Source organism: Meles meles, unplaced genomic scaffold (assembly GCF_922984935.1).
Source record: "Meles meles unplaced genomic scaffold, mMelMel3.1 paternal haplotype, whole genome shotgun sequence".
NCBI lineage: Eukaryota > Metazoa > Chordata > Mammalia > Carnivora > Mustelidae > Meles > Meles meles.
Window position 1 is genome coordinate 82,388 of NW_025721274.1, and position 17,042 is coordinate 99,429.

General features: G+C 42.4%; 1 protein-coding gene across 1 annotated transcript in view; it reads right to left on the reverse strand.

Annotated features, from left to right (window-relative positions):
• Nucleotides 1-8,284: 8,284 nt before the first annotated feature.
• The window catches only part of LOC123936278 (cytochrome P450 3A12-like), a 47,857-nt gene continuing 39,099 nt past the window's right edge, over nt 8,285-17,042 (reverse strand). Inside the window, exons 12-13 of the mRNA XM_045996924.1 lie at nt 9,891-10,053; nt 8,285-8,699 (exon numbers count right to left, since the gene is read on the reverse strand). Of these exons, the coding sequence (XP_045852880.1) occupies nt 8,604-8,699; nt 9,891-10,053 (259 nt within the window). The 3' untranslated portion in view covers nt 8,285-8,603. The remainder of the gene's footprint in view (nt 8,700-9,890; nt 10,054-17,042) is intronic.

Below are 17,042 nucleotides of genomic sequence, written 5' to 3' on the forward strand. Positions count from 1 at the left end.
AAGCAAGGAAAAGTAAAAAAATAAGGAAAATTAAACAATAAATTAAATTAAATTAATTTTTAAAATAAATGAAATAAAATAAAACAAGGAAAAGTAGAGAAAGAAAAAGGAAATAAAGACAAAATACAACAAATAGAAAACAAGCAAGAAGATAGATTTCTAATCCAATTATGTCAATAATAACTTTCAATGTTTATGTCTAAACACAGTTAAAATACAGAAATTCTCAGATCTGATTTTTTTTATGTAAATAATATTCATAATATTTATTTATTTTTTTCAGCGTAACAGTATTCATTCTTTTTGCACAACACCCAGTGCTCCATGCAAAACGTGCCCTCCCCATCACCCACCACCTGTTCCCCCAACCTCCCACCCCTGACCCTTCAAAACCCTCAGGTTGTTTTTCAGAGTCCATAGTCTCTTATGGTTCGCCTCCCCTCCCCAATGTCCATAGCCCGCTCCCCCTCTCCCAATCCCACCTCCCCCCAGCAACCCCCAGTTTCTTTTGTGAGATTAAGAGTCATTTATGGTTTGTCTCCCTCCCAATCCCATCTTGTTTCATCGATTTTTAAAAAGCAGTAACTAAGCCAGTTATATGCACACAAAGACCCGTTTTATTTTTTTTTATTTTTATTTTTTTATTAACATATAGTGAATTTTTATCGCCAGGGGTACAGGTCTGCGAATTGCCAGGTAAAGCCCCATTTTAAATATGGAGACCTTTATAAATTAAAAGCAATGTGATAAAGAAATATGCCATTCAAATACTAACCAAAAATAGCTAGAGTAGCTATATTTACTTCAGATAATTAGACTTCAAGAAGAGAGAAGATTCTCAGGGATAAATATGGACAGATATTATATATAGTAATAAAGATAAATTCTCAAAGAAGACATAACACTCCTAAACATGTATTCAGCTTATAACAAAGTTGTATAATATAGGAGGCGAAAAACAGTCAATTTTTTTATTTGTTTATTTTCAGCTAACAGTATTCATTGTTTTTGCACCACACCCAGTGCTCCATGCAATAGGTCTCTATTACCCACCACCTGCTTCCCCAACCTCCCACCCCCCACCCCTTCAAAACTCTCAGGTTGTTTTTCAGAGTCCATAGTCTCTCTCGGTTCATCTCCCCTTCCCATTTCTCTCAACTCCGTTCTCCTCTCCATCTCCCCGTGAAAAACAGTCAATTTTAATGGAAAAATAAACAAGTCCGCATGATGGGGACTATGGTGAATATAGAAATTATGGTCCACCTAATGGACCAACATTCAAAGGAAATAATGTTATTCTATTAAGAAAAACTGTGACCCACTCTACTAATATGCTGAAAGTTTACACCAATGTGGAACTTCTGACAAGAAGTGAGTAATTTACAAGGGAACTGGATCTGGGAGACGAGAGGAAATGACGGGTATTATGAGGAAAGTCAACAAATATCCATGCTCTATATCGATCCTGTGAGAGCAATTTCCTTTGGGATAGGGTTCCTAACTCCTGTTGCAGTGGTTTTTATAGTGCCAGAGCAGATATTATGGGCAATAAGTCAACACCTGATAAGCTGCACTTAGTATTGGAGGGGAAGGTAATTATGAGAGGTGCCTGTCATGGAAAGGAGAAGGGAGTTGAGGGTAATTGGAAGGGGAGGCGAACCATGAGAGACTATGGACTCTGAAAAACAACCTGAGGGTTTTGAAGGGGCGGGGGGTGGGAGGTTGAGGGAACCAGCTGGTGGGTCATAGGGAGGGCACATATTGCATGGAGCACTGGGTGTGGTGCAAAAACAATGAATACTGTTACACTGAAAAGAAAAAAAAAAAAAAGAAGACACAAAGATCTGTGTATAGGTCTAGTTCCTTGATGTTTCAATTATTTTTGCCTCAGAACCCTTAATATGAAACTCAGCATTGGGATGCAGTAAGATAGGGAGTCTTACTATGCCCAGCTGCTTCTAAGCTATATTCTTCATCTCTGAATTAATATTGCATATTAAGTCTCTCTGATGGATTGCACACAATGGAAAGCAGCTTTGAAAAACCCAGAATTACTGAGCTTCTCCTCTTGCAGATTTTCTGAAATATCACTACTCTTAGTGAATTACAGCTTTTCAACAATGTTCTGAGAGTTTTCTGGAAGACAAATGCCCATACATGATCACTGAGTTCTATAATCAATGTACATGAATGCATGTATGGAAACTCAGAGAATTTCTAGGTATGGCCTTCTAAGTACTCTTACAGAGTGAACTACATTTTATTGTGGTGACTTGTTCTTATAAACTTTTGCATTAAGAAAATAATTGGACATTTATTATGATGAATTTTTATTAGAGTGGTCTCAGGAAACCTTTCAGAAAGTGGTTGATTTTCTGTTTCTAGAATTGCTGCTCTTCTTCTCTTCGATCTCCTGTTGGAATTGCCCAGACACACACATTCTTAAGAAAAATTTGCTCCTCTCCGTCATTCTTCTGAAAGCTGCAAGGAGATGGCCTCTGCCAAGATGAGGGAGAAAACCAAGAAAGGTGCCACTGCCTTTGTTATAACCACTATAGTACTGGTTCAACTTTCTAAAGCATGCACATCTATACATTTGTTCTTAAAGATAAATTTTTAGAAGCCTCAGACAAGGTATCAGCTCCTCCCAGCCCCCTCTGGAGACAAGCGTTCCTTCTCTGTGCTCTAAAACCACCGAGTTGACCTTCCACCATAGTGAATCTATGGAGTCTATCCACGCAGGCCAGACTGAACTGGAAGCTACATCCTAAGTAGCTCACTCGTGGGCCTGGCAGGTCAGCACCAACTCTGGCAGGAGGTCTCAGGTGTGTACCATGTGGCTGCTTGACTGTCCTTACGACATAGCACTGACTTGCCCCAGTCAAGTGACCATGAGGGACAAGGTGGAAGCATCTTTTTCTCATATGACTCAGCTGCGGTCATTGATACTGATATGCCCACAATATCCTCCTGGTATCCCAGGCCAGCCCTATTCATGGGGCGGGACTACACACCAGGAGGAGAGATACTGGGGTGCTCTTCAAACCTGGCTACCCCTACAGACAAATTGTTGTCCTACTGAGAGGCATATAGGGGCATAAAGCCTTGGTGTCATCAAGGTCTAGCATGTGACAGGTGCTCAAGAAAGTCAGTCTTCTCCCTTCTTCCCTTTTGTCCTGGTCCACAGGACTCCAAGAACCACCCCTGTTTAGACAACCACACTCCTTTCTCTGACCTCATCCACAACCCCACTGCTGCCTCCATAATTCACAGGAACTGAAAGGTGATGGCTTCCTCCAGTTTCCCCCAGTAGTCACCTCTCTTCTGGGTCCTATACATCTGACTCCACTGAAATTAAGTAGAGGTATTGCAATGATTTAATGTAGCATGACAGACCACCCAAAAGGACCGTACAATCTTTTCTTTTACCCATGAAATAAGGGACTGGACTCAGCTGGCCAGCCCTTGCTTGGAGTCTCGTGGTTGGAGACAGGTTGGGGCTGGGGTCACCCTGAAGGCTCTCTTTCCATGTCTTGTTTGAAGAGACCTGAACAGCTGGGCCTGAAATGCCTAGGGCTCCTAGGGATTCCAGTGTTTCTAGATACATACAAGGATGACTGGTGATGATGAGGATAGATAGATTGATCGATAGATCGATCTATAGATTGACAGGGATAGATATAGATGACAGCTAGGTAAAGAGGTCAATATGATTAGGTGATAAAGAGATAGAGATAGAGACAGGTAAATAGAGAATCCTATATGCTTACATACAGACTTACAGTACTACATTTACAAACAAGGATTTGCATTCAAACAAGATTCCACGGAAAAGACAATTCTTGGACTACAGAAGTAAATATGGAAGTTCACACATCCTACAGGTCCTTCTAGTCCCATGAACAGTCATCTACTCTGCAGAAGCCAGACTGTCACAGGAGAGGAAACAAACCCCTGAATGAGCTAATTTTGACTTGACTTTTCTCTGGTCCTGCCTGTCTTTGACCCTCAAAGATTTAAGCAGCTCTCATCCGAGCTCTTCATGTATCCTGGACACCGTACAGCCTGGAGATGACCAGACACACTAGGCAGAACTCTGGTACCAGAAAAGCAATTCTAAGACAGCCCTGGAGAGATGCCATCAGAACATGGAGCTATTACTGCAGTGCATCCCAAGCCCCAAGACTGCCTGCTCCTAGTTGTGATGACTGTTAACCCTAAAACTAAAACCTGCCAGTTGTTTTAATAGCATAGAGGAAGTTAATCAGGAAGAAATGAGAACTGCAATCCAGAACAAACAAGCTGCGGCAACCATAGCCAAGTCTGAAGAACAAAAGGGAAGTATTCCTTCTCAGGAGAAAAGGGGAAGCAGGGAAGGCTGTTATAAACTGGAGTCCATTGGAGTAATGCAAGAGTTTGAAGTGGAGGCTTCTCATTGCCAGAGCTCTTGTGGGACAGAGGGAGTGGTGGTTGTGGTGACAAGTAGAGCCCTTCTTCCTGCAGCTGGGATAGTAAGGTAGAGCAAGGTCAAGTCCCTTTGAGGTCAAGTCCATCACTTCTTGTTGGGTCTGGGTGCTATGGCATGAGGGTGCCCCTGCTGAAACCCCACTCCATCTCAGTGAGTTTCGCATATTGATTATCATCTGACAAAGTTACTTCTAGAAGGGGGATGTTTATATTATTCTTCGGAAAATTCCTGGACAACACCAGCTGAGGCATTAGTATCTTCATAGTTAAACTTCTGGGAAAGATGTCTGCAATTACTTTCTCAAATGGCAGATTGAAGCTGGATTTGACAGGGATGGAGCCCAAATGTCCAAATGAACATGGTCTCTAGAGGACTGAGGATAATACAGCTAGGAGAGTAATACCAACATTGATTATGCGCTCACTGCATGCTCTGTGGTCTGTGTCCCAAACACTTCACACACATCATCTGGTTTCATAGTCATGTCAGACAGGCACTGCTATTATGTCCCTATTTGACACAATCTGAGGCACTAAGTACCAAGGCAGGAAGGTGTTAACTAATTAACTCCAGGTTCCCCATAAAAGTGTCTGTAGAGGAGGAGGGTACCAGACTCCTGTCGCTGGGCAGCATACTCATCCCCCAGTCGCTGGCAATATTCAATCTTATGAGCTCACAGCTGCCCCACTCTCTGGAGAATCGCCTTGGCCAAACTGAACCCACTTCACTCTTGGAGGCAGTGGGGCAGTCTATGACCCATTAATGGGGTACAAAATGCCAGTGATATTGACTCTGTAATACAATTTTGGTTCCAGAGCTCTCCATGATATTGCCTTCCCCCTACCACAGCTTTGCTCAGCTTCTGCTCCTGCCCTACCAAATTCCCCTCAATCCTTTCTCCTGAGAGCATTGTCTTAGTAGACCATTTGCTCTAGAACCCCCACCTCAGGCTCTACTTTTAGGGGCCTGACATGAGACAAAGACAAAGCCCAAGCTAACTTGTGCACAGTGGCATTCAGCTACGGGGCATACAGGTGCTGAAATGTGGCCCAAAGCTTGTCGGCCCAGCTATGCAAAGGGGGTACCTTTTCTTCATTTACCCAAGGCCACTGATTGGTCTAGACTCAGCCCTGGACTAAGCTGGGATTCAAACCCCAGGAGCTTCAGCCTCAGAGCTCCCCATCTCTCGTTCATTGTGTGGTGCTGTCTCGTTGCTTTAAATAATTTAAGTTAGATTCAGGCAAAGGACGCAGAGAGCAGTGTAGGCTCAAGCTGCTTTTGTGACCCGCTTCTCCCAGAAAACAATTATAACCTTCCTGGAGAGTCTCTTCCAAGAACTATGCTCTGACATATCTTTGAGTAAATGCTGACCTGATATTTCAAAATCCCCCATATTCCTGCAAAGACATCTCTATCAAAGTCAGGACGTGGACGCTGACACATTATAGCAAGGAACTATCAGAACCTTCAATTCCCTCAACTGTTCCCACAATGTCCTTCATAGCAGAAGCACCCTGCTCACACACTGAGGTTACATGTCACCCTTCTTTAGTCTCTTTTGTTCAGTCTGGAACACTGCCTTATTTTGTCTCTGGTTTTTGTTAAAAAAACAAAACAAAACAAAATTCTGCAAGCAACTTGAACATCTGATTGGTTTTATTAAGCAATTCATGAATGGGCACCCTCCCACCTGCCAACTCGACAGATGCTCCCAGGAGGTGTACAAATGCAGGGTTTTCTAGGGGCAAGAGTGGGGCAGGAAGAGCACAGAGGGAAAAGGAAGCGTTGCTTCAGGACAGGACACCTTCATTCTGGGGAATGGACTTGCAGGGTTTCTATCCTGCAGATGACTCACTGGTGCCCATCAGGAAATTTCAGACAGACTCTTGAAAGGTCCCCTTCCTGGGATAGGTTGAAACACAGTTGTTTGCTGTGAGGTGGGGTTGCGGACCAGTGACTCCAATCCTGGCTTGTGTTTTCTTTTTTAATTGCTTTCAGGACCGTGATGTTGTAGAAAATTACACACCAGTTACAAAGTAGGAGTAGATATTCTTTTATTTCAGTCTGTCTCACAATTTGGGGGATTTCTTTTCAGGTTTGCCTCCTTGGCAAGAATATCCCAGAGGGGACGCTGGGTTCCTCTCACCGCATCCTTTCTGGTGATGCTCCATCCCTTCCTCCTGTTCCTGATGATACTCACTGGTCTGTGGGGTCTCTGCTCTGTGAGCTGCTCTTTCTTCAGGAACTCAGGGTGTCTGACCTGTAGTACTTTGAAACTGTATGAGCGTCCTCATCGATTATAATCTGTTCCTACATTTCTCTCCATCTGTGTGTACTTGAGTGTCCAGTTTTATTCAATGGGCTATAATCTCTCCCTATCGTTAGTTATCATGATGCCCAAATCATGCCTGAGGGGTAGAGGAGACCCCGCATGTTAGCTCTGTGTCCTGTGGACGTTTCCCCATCATTGTGGAGCACAAGATGCTCCTGGCTCATCATGTGCTCTCCCAGCCTGGAACCAGTCATTTCTCTGAATATACGTAGTTCCCTTCAGTGGAAACTGACATTTGTGAGCCATGATCTGGGCACTAGGGGTGCTCTTTTCACTTACTGCGTGACTGTTTCTAAGAACTGTCCATGGAGAGAGGTAGGGGCTATGTATTCTTGCACACACACAGACAGACACACATATTTCTATCTCTCTACCAATCTATCATCTATCCATAGGAAATCACGACATTACATTGACACACTCACTTCCAGTCTCTGAATACACAGGCTTCATTTGGCTTTCTCCCTTTCCAAATCAGTGACTCCCTTCTCCAACAGTGAGAAACTCCTGAAACCATTTAGTGGTAATATATTTACCTATTTGATCAATCCCCCTTTATGTAACTAACCTTTATTCCATCCCTTACCACTCATGTATGCCCCCACCATACTACCTGGGTTCTAAACACTGTACTTGGGCTCCTTCAGACCAACCTCTGTGTGGGCACCCTTCTCATCTAGCTTGGGCTCCCACACCCATGCCAGCCTGCTTTTCCATGTGGACACCCTCCCCACCCCACTCAGTCTCTAACTTGGAGTCACTGTGACTCTTCTCTGCCCCTGACCCCAGCATGGGGCTGCCCACCTGGCTGTGCCCCACCGATGGCATTAGGACTAAATTATCTGGAAAGGAAAGGCAAAGGAAGAGGCCAGGAAAGAAGATAGAGGGGGCTGGAGGGGAGGGGAAAAATAGAAAGAATTCTATGCAGCTCCTCATACCAACTGAAATGGACAAATGCTTTTAGCCTTCCTGCCAAGTCAAATGGCCAATCAACCACCTCTGATTCAATGTTCATTCTGTCAGGACAGTTGTGAGCTGAGGTTGGAACACAAAGAGAAAGCGCGTCCTCTGGGGAACAGAATATCAGGACAGATGAGATGAAAACTAATCATATAATACTAAGTGCCTCAATGGAGAGTTAGAAAAAAACATGTGCTCCAAAACCTGTAGAATTAAATTGTGAATATACCTTCTGGCCAATGGGCAAAGTCACAGTGGATTAACTCTCTTATCTTCATATATCACATTGGAGTTCTGAACGAGCTCCTCCCACCCAGCGACTGTGATGTCAAAACAGTCACTGGCTCTCACTCATCGTTCTACAGATTCCCTTTTAATGTGCATAAAACCATCAGTTTAGTCTTTTGTAAAGCGATGTTGATAGACTTGCTCAGTGTGATATTTAATGTAGCATATTCAAAGTAAGACCTGTGATAGAAATATCACTCCCATAGTCATGACAATAATTCTAATTTTCATTAAAGTAGGTTGATAAAATTGTTGAGAAAGTTTTATTCTTGATCAGGGGAACAGATGATACTAACTGGGGGTAGTCTGTGTGAACCAGACAGGCTGAGTCTACATCGCTGGCACTTATTAGTCACCTCTTTCACTCTCCACAATACAGAATGCTCCACACAGACACCAAAAAAGCTAAGTGAATGTATGGAAGCCCTAGTCATCTGTCATGGGCAGTAGATGTGGGCCATCTTCATTTCTGGGTTTACTCACAAAGGAAATTGAGGTCTCTGGTGATCTGGGATACAACTTCTTGGAGAACAAAGGAGAGGTCCATAGGGAAAGTCATGCTCCAGTTACATTCCCATCTCTTGGCTCAGCCTTGAGAACAATGGGTTTTTCTGGTTGAATTAACCCTTGAACATTTAATTTCATGGGGATCTGCAACAGTTAAACAAGCATATGAGAACCAACAAATAAAACCCTGCCAACAATAGAAGCAAAGGAGGCAATATACATGAAGGACAATAATGCATTACAAACATATAAATATTATTATTAGATTCATCTATCTCTGATTTTTTAAAATACTCTGTAAGCTGTCAAGTCTGGAGCATGAAAGCTTTCATCCGTCACTCATTCAACAGATGATCTATTGTTACTTACTCTGTATGAGGCGGGAGATACATTCATCTTAACTGGTGTTCTTCTTTTATTTTAATTTTAAGCAAACAGAATGAGTGTTTAACGTTTAAAATAGATTCTTAGCCATTATGGCAACAATATTGAAAAGTGCCAGAGTTAATTTTCTATACGTTGGCTCCTGAGTGTTTATTGCACATTTTGTTGTATGGACATCCACACTGTTAAACACCCTGTCACCTCTCTCATGGAAACATCCATTCATGATGACAGATTGGGATGGGAAGGAAGCACAGCCTGACAGGAGCCAGGCTTGCAGAAGGTAGAGCCACATACCCAAGATGGCCTGGACCCTGGGAGTCCTTCACATCATGCAGACATGCTTCACACCAGATTCTCAACTTTGCCTGCCCTTGAGAATCTTGAGGTTACCTCTAAAGCCACACTCTGGGTGAATTAGGTTAGAGTTTCTGAGATGACCTGGGCATCACAAACCCACTGATTTCCCAAACCCACTGATTCCCACATATAATGAGGGTTTGAGAACTTCGGTCACCAGAGTGTCTGTAAGTTGTGGTGGGCTCTAACTTGTAGTTAGAACTACAATTTATTCAAATGTCACATCATAACTATCACTGCAGGTCATGACTGTGCACAACTTGGTCCCTTCTTTTCCGTGGACTTAAAAGAAATTTAAAATACTGCTCAAGGTCATCAGTCTGTGTATAATGATGTCACATGAACTGTACTGACCATGTGACCCTTATGGTTGGGTGGTCATAAACCACAGATATGGCACTCAGGAAGTGAAGGGCCTTTGAATGTCACAGATGGCTTCAAATAGATACTCTGGCTGATAGAACAAATTACTAGGTATAAATGTGTACACACACACACACACACACACACACACACAGAGCTCTATTCCATATCCCTTAGTTAAAAAAAATACAATAAAACATTCTTTTTGCAGAAAGTGCTCTCTCTGACCTGTGTTTCTTTACAAGGTTTGAAAGAGAAGTTCTGAAGGACTCTGACAAGGGCAAGTTTCATGTTCATGATCGCAAACCTCATCCCAATGCAGTTTCGGGGTCCAGTTCCAAAAGGCAGGTATGTATAAGGATTTATGCTGTCCTTGTTCTTCTTGCTGAACCTGGTTCCACAACACAAGTTGGAAACAAGTGAGGAAACATAAAAACCACAAGAGCTACATATTTGGGGGTCTCAACCAGGAGTACATAGGAAATTTGATGGGCTGGTTACAGAAGTCCTGCTATGATACTCTGCTGTGGTCGTTGCTACAGGTCATTGGATATCCCTTCCCCTATGGGGACATTCAGTCTTGTTGAAGAGATGGGATGAATGCTTTTGAAAAGATGTATCTTAAACACTCGAATTATATTCAACGTGGTGAGATGTTCACCCTCTGAAAGGCAAGAAATGCGCCTGATTGAAGGAAATGTAGGATCTCACCTACACTGACTGACATTGGTCTTATATCCATAGAGAAAGAAAGCAGGACAAATGTCTCCCATGATTTACATTGTTATTTTTTTCCTTTACCTCCTGCTAGGACCACCCCAACTGATTTTCAGATGATTTACATAGGCATGTGATATGACTCCACTATAATCGTACTCTTAGTTATGAATAATCACTCTAATTACTGAGTTTTTGTCTACCTGCCCCACAAAGCTATAAATTCCTTAAAGGTTAGAACTACATTTTATTCACAATTCATTCCTCCATATTTATATCAATGAAAAGTGATAATGGCATTGTGGTGAGGTACTATTTAAAACTCACTATATTATAGAGAAGATACTAGAATGTTTATGGATGATATGCTTTAATGTAATACGGAAAACAGATAAGGAATTATAACAGTGCATGGATGGAGCAGCTGATTTGGGTTGGTGTTTGTTGGGCAGGTGATGGGCACAGATAGATTCATGTAAAGTATTTCATAGACTCGTGTCTATAGAATATGCTTGTGCATGTGTCAAAATTCTCCACAATAGGGGCACCTGCATGGGTCAGTTGGTTAACCATCTGCTTTCAGCGCAGGTCATAATCCCAGAGTCCTCGGATCAAGCCCCATGTTGGGCTCCCTGCTCAGTGGGGAACCTGCTTCTCCCTCTCCCTCTGTCCCTTCTCCCATTTGTGCTCATATTCCCTCTCTCTCACTCAAATAAATAAAATCTTTTTTTAAAGATTTTATTTATTTATTTTACAGAGAGAGAGGCACAGTGAAAGGGAACACAAGCAGGGGGAGTGAGAGAGGGAGAAGCAGGCTTCTCACTGAGCAGGGAGCCAGGCATGAGGCTGGATCCCAGGACCCTAAGATCATGACCTGAGCCGAAGGCAGCTGCTTAATGATGAGCCACCCAGGCACCATCAAATAAATAAAATCTTTAATAAAATTATCCATAACAGACATTTTTAATACATGGATTGCATACTGCCTGGCACAGTCCCTGACACACAGATAAGCTCTTCCTCTCGTGACTGAATGAGTCACAGACAAGTACCAGGAGTGCTCCCTGGTCTTCCTTCCAGAAGCTACAGGAGAGGGAACTGCTGAGCCTCTGGGAACCATCAGGTCTCCTGGTACAGAAAGCAGATGACTTGGTCACTTTGAGATCTTTCAGCAAGTACTGTGTGTGGATGCATTGCTAGCACTAGGGACGCCGTGCAACAGGACAAGGGCTCTGCCATCAGGGAGCTTAGGGAGAGGGGCTAAACGTCTAGATTGTGCTCCCCAATACAAAAAACGGGAAAGCACGGACTGTAGCAGAATTCAAGCTGCACCCAAAGCCAGACTCTGCTCTGGATCATCAGAAGAGAAAGCTCAAGACCCCTCCAAGGAGGATGTTTCAGACAGCTACAGAACAGATGAGTTTGCTCTGGATGAACCCTAGATACAGAGCGAGGTGGGAGCTGGCACAGGACTGCAGCCACAGACAGCACAGGCCTGTGTGTCTATGTCCTTCTGAGGCTGTTCCTCCTGTCAGGGACGTGAACCATCAGCTCCACAGCCTCTGCTCTCACACTACAGCTAGCAGAAATGGTGGCCTAGGGTTGCAAAGATGGAATGTGAGAATATGAGGAGTAAATTCAGACAGCTAGAGAGTGCAGAAAAACTTAAAGGAAAAAAAGTCCCATTCTCTTTTTTTTAAAGATTTTTTTAACTTTTTTTATTTGACAGACAGAGATCACAAGGAGTCAGAGAGGCAGGCAGACAGAGGGAGAGGAGGAAGCAGGCTCCCCATTGAGCAGAGAGCCCAATGCAGGGCTTCATCCCAGGACCCTTGGACTATGACCCAAGCCAAAGGCAGAGGCTTAATCCACTGACCCACCTAGGCACCCCAAAAAAGTCCCATTGTCTTAAAAAGGATAACAGTAATGTATATTATGGTATATGCATAATCACAAACACAAATATATTATGTTGCTTATAGCTTACTGTTACGTCAAATAAGTAGTTCAAAAAATATATAATGCCATTGTATATAGGGACCAGATCTTCTTTACAAAGATCTGGTCCCTATATACAATGGAATATTATGGCTCCATCAGAAAGGATGAATACCCTACTTTTGTATCAACATGGATGGGACTGGAGGAGGTTATGCTGATGAAATAAGTCAAGGAGAGAAAATCAACTATATGGTTTCACTTACTTGTGGAGCATAAGGAATAACATAGAGTACATTAGGAAAAGGAAAGGAAAAGTGAACTGGGAAAATCTGAGAGGGAGATGAACCATGAGAGACAGTGGACTCTGAAAAACAAACAGAGTTTTGGAGGGGATGGGGGGGGTAGTTAGGTGAGCCTGGTGGTGGGCATTAAGGAGGGCACGTATTGCATGGAGCACTGGGTGTGGTGCATAAACAATGAATCTTGGAACACTAAAAAAAAATCTAAATTTTAAAAAAGTATATATATATATATAATGCCATCCTTTTATTAATCTGTATGCAGCCACTTTGGAGAACAGTGTGGAGATTCCTCAAGATATTAAAAATAGAGCTTCCCTATGACCCTGCAATTGCACTACTGGGTATTTACCCCAAAGATACAAATGTAGTGAAAAGAAGAGCCATCTGTACCCCAATGTTTATAGCAGCAATGGCCACGGTTGACAAACTGTGGAAAGAACTAAGATGCCCTTCAACGGACAAATGGATAAGGAAGATGTGGTCCATATACATGATGGAGTATTATGCCTCCATCAGAAAGGATAAATACTCAACTTTTGTAGCAACATGGACAGGACAGGAAGAGATTATGCTGAGTGAAATAAGTCAAGCAGAGAGAGTCAAGTATCATATGGTTTCACTTATTTGTGGAGCATAACAAAGAACATGGAGGACATGGGGAGATGGAGAGGAGAAGGGAGTTGAGGGAAATTGGAAGGGGAGGTGAACCATGAGAGACTATGGACTCTGAAAAACAACCTGAGGGTTTTGAAGGGGTGGAGGTTGGGAGGTTGGGGAACCAGGTGGTGGGTCATAGGGAGAGCACATATTGCATGGAGCACTGGGTGTGGTGCAAAAACAATGAATACTGCTACACTGAAAAGAAATTTTTAAAAAAGTGAAAAAAATTATTTAAAAAAATATCCACAAGGACATATATCATATGATTAATAATGATGTATGTGACTGTTGATGACATTAATCTTCTTTTTTCTCAACTAGAGTTTGCAAAATTTTGACAATGATCATCTTGTAATAAAAAATACTTCTAAAAGAGGAGTAGTCAAGATGGCGGAGATGTAGCAGGCTGAGACTACATCAGGTAGCAGGAGATCAGCTTGATAGCTTATCTAAACATTGCAAACACCTACAAATTCAACGGGAGATCGATGAGAAGAACAGCAATTCTAGAAACAGAAAATCAACCACTTTCTGAAAGGTAGGACTGGCGGAGAAGTGAATCTAAAACGACGGGAAGATAGACCGCGGTGGGAGGGGCTGGCTCCTGGCAAGCGGCGGAGCAATGGACCACAAAATCAGGACTTTTAAAAGTCTGTTCCACTGAGGGACATTGCTCCAGAGGCTAAACCGGGGTGAAGCCCACGCAGGGTCAGCATGCCCCCAGGTCCCGCAGGGTCACAGAAGGATCAGGGGTGTTGGAGTGTCACAGAGCTTGCAGGTGTTAGAATGGAGAAGCCGGCTACAGAGACAGAACTGAGGACTAAACTCTCAGCTCAGGGTTACCTTGAACCGGTCACAGGCTGGGTGAGCTCGGAGCGCGGCTGGATGCTGGGGATACGGGACTGATTGGGTGCTGTCCTCTGGGGGCGCACTGAGGAGTGGGGCCCTGGGCTCTCGGCTCCTCTGGGTCAGAGACTGGGAGCCGCCATTTTCAATCCCGTCCTCCGGAACTCTACGGAAAGCGTTCAGGGAACAGAAGCTCCCGAAAGCGAACCAGAGTGGATTACTTAGGCCGGCCCCCAGTAAGGACGGTGCAATTCCGCCTCGGGAAAAGACACTTGAGAGTCACTACAACAGGCCTCTACCCCAGAAGATCAACAAAATATCCAGCCAGGACGAAGTTCATCTACCAAGGAAAGCAGGTTCAATACCTAGGACAGCAGCGGAATTCCAGAGGAGGAGAAAGCAAAGCAGGAAACTCATGGCTTTCTCCCCATGATTCTTAGTCTTGCGGTTAATTCAATATTTTTTTCAATTTTTTTTCTTTTTTCTTCTTCTGCTAAATTTTTTAAAACTTTTACCCTTTTCTTTTTTAACGTTTTTTGACTAGTTTATCTAAAATATATTTTTTCTTTCTTTTTTATATTTTTTCTTTATTTGTTTTTTTTAAATTTTTTTTCTGAACCTCTTTTTATCCCCTTTCTCCCCCCCACAATTTGGGGTCTCTTCTGATTTGGGTACAGCGCATTTTTCTGGGGTCTTTAACACCCTATTACTATTCTATTTCATCCTTCATATCCTCTTATCTGGACAAAATGACAAGGCGGAAAAAATCACCACAAACAAAAGAACAAGAATCAGTACCAAAGGCTAGGGACCTAATCAACACAGACATTGGTAATATGTCAGATCAAGAGTTCAGAATGACGATTCTGAAGGTTCTAGCTGGGCTCGAAAAAGGCATGGAAGATATTAGAGAAACCCTCTCTGGAGATATAAAAGCCCTTTCTGGAGAAATAAAAGAACTAAAATCTAACCAAGTTGAAATCAAAAAAGCTATTAATGAGGTGCAATCAAAAATGGAGGCTCTCACTGCTAGGATCAATGAGGCAGAAGAAAGAATTACTGATACAGAAGACCAAATGACAGAGAATAAAGAAGCTGAGCAAAAGAGGGACAAACAGCTACTGGACCATGAGGAGAGAATTCGAGAGATAAGTGACACCATGAGACAAAACAACATTAGAATAATTGGGATTCCAGAAGAAGAAGAAAGAGAGAGGGGGAGCAGAAGGTCTATTGGAGAGAATTTCCCTAATATGGCAAAGGGAACAAGCATCAAAATCCAGGAGGTGCAGAGAACCCCCCTCAAAATCAACAAGAATAGGTCCACACTCCGTCACCTAACAGGAAAATTTACAAGTCTTAGTGACAAAGAGAAAATCCTGAAAGCAGCCCGGGAAAAGAAGTCTGTAACATACAATGGTAAAAATATTAGATTGGCAGCAGACTTATCCACAGAGACCTGGCAGGCCAGAAAGAGCTGGCATGATATATTCAGAGCATTAAACGAGAAAAGCATGCATCCAAGAATACTATATCCAGCTAGACTATCATTGAAAATAGAAGGAGAGATAAAAAGCTTCCAGGACAAATAAAAACTGAAAGAATTTGCAAACACCAAACGAGCACTACAGGAAATATTGAAAGGGTCCTCTAAGCAAAGAGAGAGCCTAAAAGTAGTAGATCAGAAAGGTACAGAGATAATATACAGTAACAGTCACCTTACTGGCAATACAATGGCACTAAATTCATATCTCTCAATAGTTACCCTGAATGTTAATGGGCTAAACGCCCCAATCAAAAGACACAGGGTATCAGAATGGATAAAAAAAAAAAAAAAACCCATCTATATGTTGCCTACGAGAAACTCATTTTAGACGCAAAGACACCTCCAGATTTAAAGTGAGGGGGTGGAAAACAATTTACCATGCTAATGGGCATCAGAAGAGAGCTGGGGTGGCAATCCTTATATCAGATCAATTAGATTATCAGCCAAAGACTATAATAAGAGATGAGGAAGGACACTATATCCTACTCAAATGGTCTCTCCAACAAGAAGATCTAACAATTTTAAATATCTATGCCCCTAATGTGGGAGCAACCAGCTATATAAATCAATTAATAACAAAATCAAAGAAACACATCAACAATAATACAATAATAGTAGGGGACTTTAACACTCCCCTCACTGAAATGGACAGATCATCCAAGCAAAAGATCAACAAGGAAATAAAGGCCTTAAATGACACACTGGACCAGATGGACATCACAGATCTATTCAGAACATTTCATCCCAAAGCAACAGAATACACATTCTTCTCTAGTGCACATGGAACATTCTCCAGATTGGATCACATCCTGGGTCACAAATAAGGTCTCAACCGGTATCAAAAGATTAGGATCATTCCCAGCATATTTTCAGACCACAATGCTATGAAGCTAGAACTCAATCACAAGAGGAAAGCTGGAAAGAACCCAAATACATGGAGACTAAACAGCATCCTTCTAAAGAATGAATGGGTCAACCAGGAAATTAAAGAAGAATTGAAAAAATTCATGGAAACAAATGATAATGAAAACACAACAGTTCAAAATCTGTGGGACACAGCAAAGGCAGTCCTGAGAGGAAAATATATAGCGGTACAAGCCTTTTTCAAGAAACAAGAAAGGTCTCAAGTACACAACCTAACCCTACACGTAAAGGAGCTGGAGAAAGAACAAGAAAGAAACCCTAAACCAAGCAGGAGAAGAGAAATCATAAAGATCAGAGCAGAAATCAATGAAATAGAAACCAAAAAAACAATAGGAAAAATCAATGAAACTAGGAGCTGGTTCTTTGAAAGAATCAATAAGATTGATAAACCCCTGGCCAGACTCATCAAAAAGAAAAGAGAAAGGACCCAAACAAATAAAATCA